The sequence below is a fragment of the Euprymna scolopes genome, chromosome 9, assembly GCF_053919585.1.
Source record: "Euprymna scolopes isolate OS-2025 chromosome 9, ASM5391958v1, whole genome shotgun sequence".
Taxonomy (NCBI): Eukaryota; Metazoa; Mollusca; class Cephalopoda; order Sepiida; family Sepiolidae; genus Euprymna; species Euprymna scolopes.
Genome location: NC_136490.1, coordinates 160,655,955 through 160,665,907, shown reverse-complemented (window position 1 = coordinate 160,665,907; position 9,953 = coordinate 160,655,955). Strand labels below are relative to the sequence as shown.

Below are 9,953 nucleotides of genomic sequence, written 5' to 3'. Positions count from 1 at the left end.
TATAATAAGACCATGACCGATATATTTTGACCATAAGACTATGTAGATGCTAGGCTGTACACAAAGAAACAAACGCATCCAAAATCATTACCTTCACCTTGGCAACAAATGAATATTGGCCAGTCAGAATCAAATTTTAATGTCAGCTTAAATGCTACTTAGGTCCAATTTTCGAAATCTCACATAATAACTTAATCCATTAGATTACGCTTGTGTACAAAACTTGTGCAAGTTGATCTAGTGATAGTCGCGCTCAAATAATGGTCTAACTGTGTTGGCTGGATAGGAAGGCGAGGGGGGGGGTAGCGTGGTGTCCCATTAGCTAACAACTGGAACAGACGACAATAAATTCATTGAAGATTATAGCATTTAAGGTTGCTTTGTGTGCCCGTGTCGAGTGAAGGGACAAAGGAAATTTATTTGTATCTAATCAAAAAACTTATTTTATGATGATGGTTTGTTCTAGTGTTATTCTTGATTGAATCTAATTGATTTTTCGTAATTGTGACTCACTCCAACGACAAGATGAGCCTCTTCGTGCTGAGGGAACGCTAAATATGGTCGCAGTGTTGTAGTTTAACGTTTAAACAGCTTTGTTATGATCGAGATGATGATATAAAAAAAACATGTTAGAAAGGAAGTAAAAGTTTTATTCAACTACTATAATATTATAGATTAGCAGGAAAACACGGTGTTACCCGGGATTGAATGAGAAGACCTAGGAGTTTCTTTGCGGTTTCCGGAACACATTACTACGGAATTGTTTCCCTGCAGACTACAATATCGTCGTCTTTAAATCCCATGTCAGCAAATACTTGTCATAAACCGTCCTCATATATATATATAATTATTATAGTAAATAAGTATATATATATATATATATATATATATATATATATATATATATATATATATATATATATATATATATATATAAGTCTTCACAATTTTCTTTATCGGGAATTATTACCAAAACTTGCATGGGTGCCCGGCGTTGCCTGAGTGTTTGGAGGTGTGTGTTGAGCAAAAAAAAGTGGTAGTAGGAAGGCAGGCTAAAACCTGTACCGCAAAGGAGGAAAAGAACAGGAGGAAAACGTGACGTCTTTGTTGTTACGACTACCGCCAACCCGGAAGTAACGTAGATTTAAATTAAGGCTAGACAATCGAAAGGAGAGGATGACTTTCGAAAATATCGGGGAAAAAGCGATCCCCCCTGTAGAAAAGTGCCCAGTTGAAGGCGAAAAATTTAATGTTTTTAGCCAATTTTTCGGTAGTTTTCGTCTGAAGGGTCGTGCTTCAAAACGATACTGATCTTGTGAAAATCCGTCACCTTTGTCGAAAGTTTAAGGCAGACATGCAAACATACATACATAGATTTATATATTTGTAGCTCAAATTTTCGACCCAAACCAATTAAAAAGTTTGCCCTATCTCTGAATACTCTTTATGTAAAATTTCAAATGTCTAGACCAGAAATTGTCCGAGTAATTTGGTAGAGACCGTTAAGGTCAAATTTTTTAAAACGTTGACCCCTATTATGACCCCTTAACATTTATTGTTTTGGGCTCAAATTAAGTTATTTACTTGTATCCATGTCCAAGGAACCTATATCTAAAATTTCAAGTGTTTAGACTCAAAATTGTCGGAGGAGTTTAGTAGAGTTCTCAAAGGTCAAATCGTTGAACTATGACCCCTTAACAGCCAAACTTCTGGCCGAAAACCGATCACGAAGATTTTCCCAAATCTCAGTACCCTGTATATCAAATTTCGAGTCTGTAGACTAAAAATTGACAGAGCTATTGCGTAGGGAAATGTACACAAGAAGACAGACAGACAGACACTTTTACTTTTATAGATATACTAGCATTTCAGCTGGGCGTTGCACGGGTGTTTGGAGGTGTATGTTGAGAAAAAAAGCGGTCAATTTTTTTTAACTTTGACCCCTGTTAGGACCCCTCAGCATTTATTGTTTTCGGCTCAAATAAAGTTATTAAGTAAGATCCATGTCCAAGGAACTTATATCTAAAATTTCAATTGTTTATACCCAAAATTGTCAGAGGAGTTTGGCAGAGTTCTCAAAGGTCAGATCGTTGAACTTTGACCCCTTAACAGCCAAATCTCTGGCCGAAAACCGATCATGAAGATTTTCCCAAATCTCAGTACTCTGTATATCAAATTTCGAGTCAGTAGACTTCAAATTGACAGAGTTATTTCGTAGGGAAATGTACTTACACAGACACACACACAGACACGTTCACTTTTATAGATACTATCATTTAGGCCCGGCGTTACCCGGGTGTTTGGATGTGTATGTTGAGCAAAAAAAAAAAAAAAGGGTGTAGTAGGAAGGCAGGCTCGAACCTGTATCACAAAGGAGGAAAAGAACGGGGGAAAAAACATACCGTCTTTGTTATATCGCCCCCTGCCAAACCGGAAGTGACGTAGGTTTAAATTAAGGCTAGACAATCGAAAGGAGAGGATGACTTTCAAAAATATCGGCGAAAAAAGCGACCCCCCTGTAGATAAGTGTCCAATTGAAGGTGAATATATTAATGATTTTAGCCTATTTTTCGATATTTGTCGTCTGAAAGGTCGAACTTCAAAATGATACTGATCTTGTAAAAATCCGTCGCCTCTATCGAAAGTTTTAGGTAGACATACATACATACATTTATATATTGGTAACTAAATATTTTCAACCCAAACCGATTAAAAAGCTTGCCCTATCTCTGAATACACTTTATGTAAAATTTCAAATGTTTAGACCAGAAATTGTCTGAGTAATTTGGTAGAGACCGCAAAGGTCAAATTTTTTTTTAACTTTGACCCCTATTATGACCCCTTAACATTTATTGTTTAGGACTCAAATCAACTTATTAAGTTAGATCCATGTCAAAGGAACCTATATCTAAAATTTCAATTGTTTAGACTATAAATTGTCGGAGGAGTTTGGTTGACTTCTCAAAGATCAAATCGCTGAACTTTGACCCCTTAACAGCCAAATTTCTGGCCGAAAACCGATCACATCGATTTTCCCAAATCTCAGTACCCTGTATATCAAATTTCGAGTTTGTAGACTAAAAATTGACTGAGTTATTGCATAGGGAAATGTACACAGACAGGCAGACAGACACGCACACAGACACGTTCACTTTTACAGATATACTAGCATGGGTGCTCGGCGTTGCCCGGGTGTTTGGAGGTGTATGGTGAGAAAAAAAACAACAAAAAACAAAACGGGTCAATTTTTTTAATTTTACCCCTATTATGACCCCTTAAAATTTATTGTTTTGGGCTCAAACTGAGTTATTAAGTTAGATCCATGTCCAAGGAACCTATATCTAAAATTTCACGTGTTTAGACCCGAAATTGTCGGAGGAGTTTGGTAGAATTCTCAAAGGTCAAATCGTTGAACTTTGACCCCTTAACAGCCAAATTTCTGGCCGAAAACCGATCATGTAAATGTTTTTTAAATCTCAGTACCCTGTATATCAAATTTCGAGTCTGTAGACTGAAAGTTAACAGAGTTATTGCGAAGGAAAATGTACACAGACAGACAGACAGACAGACACGTTCACTTTTATAGATACTAGCATTTCGGCCCGGCGTTACCCAGGTGTTTGGATGTGTATGCTAAGCAACAAAAAAAACGGTCAACTTTTTTAGCTTTGACCCCTCTTATTACCCTTTAACATTTATTGTTTTGGGCTCAAATTAAGTTATTAAGTTAGATCCATGTCCAAGGAACCTATATCTAAAATTTCAAGTGTTTAGACCCGAAATTGTCGGAGGAGTTTAGTAGAGTTCTCAAAGGTCAGATCGTTGAACTATGACCCCTTTAACAGCTAAATTACTGGCCGAAAACCGATCACATCGATTTTCTCAAATCTCAGTACCCTGTACATCAAATTTCGAGTATATAAACTAAAAATATATATATATATATATATATATATATATATATATATATATATTTAATCATGGCAGTTAAAGAATATTCAAAGATAAAAACTAATGAATTTAATCAGTTTTATATAAGAGTGCCCAATAATAAATAGAGCAAGATATACTTTTTATTTATATTTAAATGAACATTTTTATTTATTTATAAGGATTTGAACTGATTTATCAGTGAGTGACTTAATCATGGTGCATTGACTTGTGAAAGAAAATGCATCATTATTTTATTTGTGACTACTACAGCTAGCAGAAAAGGTAAATACACACACACACATACACACAAATTGAAACACAAACACATACAAAAATACACACACATACACACAAAATTGAAAAACAGACATACACACAAACACAAACACGCACACATGCCCACAAATTGAAACACATCCACACAGAAATACACAAGCATACACACAAATTTAAACACACGCACCCACAAACACACACAAACACAGACATACACATACACAAATTGAAACACAAATACACACAAACACATACACACACAAAATGAAACACAAACACATACACACACAAAACGAAACACAAACACATACACACACAAAATGAAACACAAACACAAACACATACACACACAATGAAACACAAACACATACACACACAAAATGAAACACAAACACATACACACACAATGAAACACAAACACATACACACACAAAATGAAACACAAACATATACACACAAAAAATGAAACAAATACACATACACAAATCAAATGAAACACAAACAGACACAAACCCTTTTATTGATTTATATTGAAATAAAAGAAATTAGCCTCCACCCACTTCAAACAGAATAGTCATGCATCACTACTATGTACCGTTGCTAAAATCCAAATCAACATTTAATACTACTAAGCCTTAATCCTAGAATCTTTATTCTAATTTTGATTAAAATCCATTACATTATTTTTAATTTAAAGCTTTAGCTCAAGAGGTCTTAAGAAGAAACTGAAATTTAAGGAATTTTGCTTAATTAGTGTCTCATAATTTTGCTTAATTAGTGTCTCATAATTTTGCTTAATTAGTGTCTCATAATGATGAATCAAATTATCTCTTAATGATGAATCAAATTATCTCTTAATGATGAATCAAGTTATCTCTTATGCTAAGAACGCTTTAAAATACTCTAAAAAGATTAAAATTTTGGCAATATTTATTGATTGAGGTCAACCACATCTTATTAGAATTGCGCAAAAAACTATTTGAATTTTTATGAAGGGTTTCCACCCCTTTTTTTTTTTATCCCTTTTGCATAAAATATACCCTAAATTGTGACTTCTTGCATCTAGTAGCTGAGTTTCAAAATTCATAATGATCGGTTTATTAGTTTAGAAATTAATCTTATAGATACAAATATATACACATTTACATATACCTAACTTGATATAAAGATGAAGAATTCTGTAAGAATCTAATCTTAAATCAAACATTCAATGATGTCACTATAAGTACTTCGATGTGTTGCGATGAACTTACTGAATTTGTACTCCTCTTCAACGAAAATATCCTTGCCCTCCAAAATCGCATCCCTTCACTGTAGATGTTCATCAAGGAACATCTACAGTGAAGGCGTGGAATTTTGCTTGACGTCAGAAGATTTTCTACTCTGATAGCTTCTTTCTTTCTTTCCAACCAGCTTGCCTTCCCCCATATGCTTCAGTGGCCATATGCCTTATTTAGAGTGAACCACAACAAAAAATGTTTTATATATATATATATATATGTGTGTGTATATATATATATATATATGAACCCACCAGTCATTAAGACATGCATCTAGGAGAAGGAAAAATTCTGATGTCTATTGTATGCTCTGTCGTGTTGCAGCTGTTGCACCAACGAAGATTAGCAGTTGTACCGAAAAGCGTGGTTGGTTCTGCACAAAGCCGTCACCATTATAAACAAATCATCTGTGTTGATTTCCGAACAACTTAGTTGTGTCAGAGCTCATAAGTCGAAATTGACGGGAGAGTCTATCATCATACATCTATACTGCTATGAATTTTTTTTTTTTTGTGTGTGTATCGATATTCATATTAAAACCCCTTTTTTTATTTATTTAAAAAGAAAATACAACTTTCTTATATGTGGGTCGTAAAATTGCATTCATTAGTAAAAGATCTAACTAATTTGCATATTCTTTTAAACATTCATTTTAATTAATTCCCCATTTGTTTTTTTTTTTTTTTCGGTTTTCTTATGGGATGATAATCTTTAGCTAACTATAACGTGCAATTATATTCACGCAGATATTCTACATGATTTTTACTTGCGTAATGTTTGCATAAACATTTCTTTTAGTAAACACAAAACTCTTTCCATATATGTATGTATACGTATATATTTTTGTTTAAAAAATTTTACCTACCAAACTCTTCCTAGAGTTTATAGTCTACAGACATGAAACTTCATAGATAAGGTGAATCCATGCAAAAAATCTGTACAAAAGTGTGGAAATTAAAAAAAATGAAATTTGCCAGGTGAAGGTTGAGCGCCAGCATTACCAATATGCATGCATAACGAAGTAGCTATTAGTTCATGTTTTAATTTTTAGCCTTGCAGCAAACAGATCTTCATAGCTCAGGCATTAATGGCAGAGGCAAAAATAAATCCTAAGCTAAACGTTTTGGTTTCGATTCTCAGTGGTGATTATGAACACACACACACACACACACACACACACACACACACACACACACACACACATATATGCATAATCACAGTGACACACTAGGTCTCATTAGATCACTGAAGTAAAGCAACATGTAGGCTGATCAGTACAGATGAGTAACCATTTAGGAATACCAGGCACTGTATGAAGGAAACTGTCGATACCTCCCTACAAGAGCTGAAAAAAACTTAACATCATCTTCTACCTTGATCACTTGATCGAGTTATACATGTGATCAGAGCCTACTTGTGAATTGAAGGAGGAAGACAGCGAATATATATATATATTCTTCCAGAAATAGGCTGGAGGACACTCAGGAGAGATTGGGAGACACTGGGAAAAACTAGTCATAGGGAGAGACAATGATGAGTCCATTGGTAACCCTCTAATCACAATTGGCAACCCTCTAATCACAATTGGCAACCCTCTAATCACAATTGGCAATTCACAACGGACAACGAGATCGTACAGCGACCACATGGAATCCTCATGTATTTGTGGAAGGACATTCTCAACAGAAAGAGACATGGAAATTCATAAAACAAAAAAATGATGCTTAGATGCTCACCTGCATGAGCAGCAGCACGCTACATCAGCAGATAAGAAGTTAGAAGACCAAGGTCAGGATTTAAACCACAGTGCCACGGACATCCACGCTCTCAACACAAATGAGGACTTGATGCAAGCCCTTGATGCTAAGCGTGGTAAGCCAAACTTACCACCAGCTAATGCCAAGGATGAATGGGAGCAACTTGATTACCTTCCTGTTGAAAAACTCAACAGAAATGTCCAAAGGTTCAAGCATTGCTCAATAGACTTTTGAGGTCGGCCTGGAAAAACAAGAAGATTAGCGCCCACTGAATGAAAGTGGATGGTGTTTACATTCCAAAAGAACAAGACCAGCTCTATCAACCAGTTTAGACCCATTTCATTGCTCAATGTTGAGGGGAAAATATTCTTCTCCGTAATGCCTGCTAGGCTGATCAGTTACTTTCAGAAAAATGACTACTTAGATATGTCAGTGTAAAAGGGAGGTATTCCAGGAGTCCCCAGATGGTTAGAGTATGGGATTATATTCAGAAAGCGAAAGCAGAAAAGAAAGACCTTGATGTCATATGATGACTTGATTTGGCAAATTCTTATGGATCTATCCCACACGAAACAATCCAGATGCCTCTTCAAACATATGTGCCACTCAATATTTTTGAAATGCTGAAGATGTACTTTGATGCCTTTCTGATGAGATTTTCAACAAAGGAATACACAACCAGCTGGATCAACCTCGATGTTGGCATCGCATTGGCTGTGCCATGTTCCAATATTTAGTGCTTGCAATGGAAGTCATACTAAAAACAGCCCCCAGTGATGCAGAAACAGCAGACCTTGGCAATGGGTACCTGACACCTCCTCTGAAGGCTTTCATGGATGACTCAACTGTCATTTCTACAAATAAAATCAGCACTCACAAGGTCCTGAGTAGACTGTATAAGGCTGTTGCAGCTTCTGGAATGAAGTTCAAACCAAAAATAATCCAGAAGCTCATCCCCCCAGAAAGGAAAAATGGCAATGAGAATAATTTCAATCCAGCCAACTAGTTCATCCCGACTGTTTTGAATGAACCGGTCAAAAGCTTTGGGAGGTGCCATATTTATCCGGTATAGCACAGGATTCATTAACCTCATTTAAGCTTAAATTTTAAAGTCACAAAGAGGTAAGAGGGAGGAAAGCTCAAAATATAAGGGAGGTAATTCATAATCTTATCTTAAATGGGAATAATTATCTACCTAACATTTTGAGCTTTTTAGTTCATTATTTAAAATTGTCTCCATTGTAATAATCTTCTTTGCTGGAATAATCATTTTCAGAAAGAAATGGAAGTGAATCACACAATGTTTTTAATGTAAAAAACAAAACATGCTGGAAAGATAAAAAAGGAAGAAACATATGCACAAGCACAGTGGAACCAAAGGTCAATAAGTACAGAAGGAAATGGCTTGGGGTCCCACCATGTGTCACAGACATCGCATTTTACTACTGACAAGCTAAGATGAAACTCCCTTTTAAATTCATCCTCAAAGAATCTAAAGCAGGAAAAGCTAGATGTATGCTGGAAGATTCAAATAACCCATTTGTGAAATCTGTCAAACTAGAACTGAAGACAGGCAGGAAATATAAGGTCAGAGAAGCTATCGAATCAGCAAAGAAACACTTGAGGATTAGGGAAGTAATGGGACACACCCAGACCAACAGACAGGGTCTGGGATCATCCAAAGTGAAATGGTGCTCCAAGACTAAAGGGAAAGCAAAAAGGGATGGCGATTCAAGAGATCAGGAAAAAAGAAAACCAAAGTCCAGAAAGCAGTGCAACAAAATCAACAATGTCAGTGGACATCTTGGGAAAGTGCCCTCCAAAGAAGGCTCATTTGGAATGACTTGTGGCGCATGGCCCTGCTCAGATTAAGTTTCATCATCAGACATGTGTACGACCTCCTGCCATCCAATGTTAACCTCGTGAAGTGGGGACAATCTGAAGACCCTACTTGGTCACTCTGTAAAGAAAAACAAACTGTGGAGCATGTACTGAGCTCATGTAAAACAGGAAGATCCACGTGGCAACACAACCAAGTGTTGAAAGAATTAGCTGAAGCTGTCCAGTTCATCACAAATAGGAGTAAGGCTAAACACCCAGGACCAGCAGCAAAGTTCTATGCAGCAGGAGGTAAAGACATCTGGCTAAAAACCAACATCATGCCCAAGTCTTGCAAGCAGAATCTTCTGAGTGCAACGGATGATTGGGTGTGTGCTGCAGATCTGCGACAGTGGAAGCACTATCCAGAAATTATCAGCAAAAGTGGATTAAGACCAGATTTAATGCTCCACTCTCAGACAGCAAAAGAGTTCCTTTTGATTGAATTAACAATGCCACATGAGAACATGATTGATGAGGGCCGTGTCTACTAGTCTGAAAAGTATGCTGCTAGCCAGGGACCTGAGAGATGCTGGATTCAGCACCAGCGTATTTGCAGTTGCAGTGGGTGCAAGGGGATTTGTAGGCACGTTTGCCTACAAATCTCATGAAACAACTGCCCATCTCAGGGAAGAGTCAAAACAGAGCATTGAAAGCAATGAGTGAGGCAACGGGGAAGAATTCCTGCTGGATCTGGTCAAGGAGGAACAAAAATCAACTTCATTTATTTTAATTTCCTTAATTTCACTGTGATTAAGACATCCATTTGCGACACTGAAGCATCTGAAATGTATGAGTAAATAAAATAATTTAAAAAAAAATAATAAAA

General features: G+C 36.4%; 1 protein-coding gene across 1 annotated transcript; it reads left to right on the top strand.

The window, feature by feature from the left end:
- Positions 1–9,099: 9,099 nt before the first annotated feature.
- Positions 9,100–9,618, top strand: LOC145284690 (uncharacterized). Its single transcript, XM_080133584.1, has one exon. It carries the CDS (start codon positions 9,100–9,102, stop codon positions 9,616–9,618), a length of 519 nt encoding a protein of 172 aa, XP_079989710.1.
- Positions 9,619–9,953: the final 335 nt, after the last annotated feature.

Excerpts from the sequence above, each read along its gene's own strand:
- LOC145284690 (XM_080133584.1), top strand. The coding sequence starts at position 9,100 with ATGGCCCTGCTCAGATTAAGTTTCATCATCAGACATGTGTACGACCTC.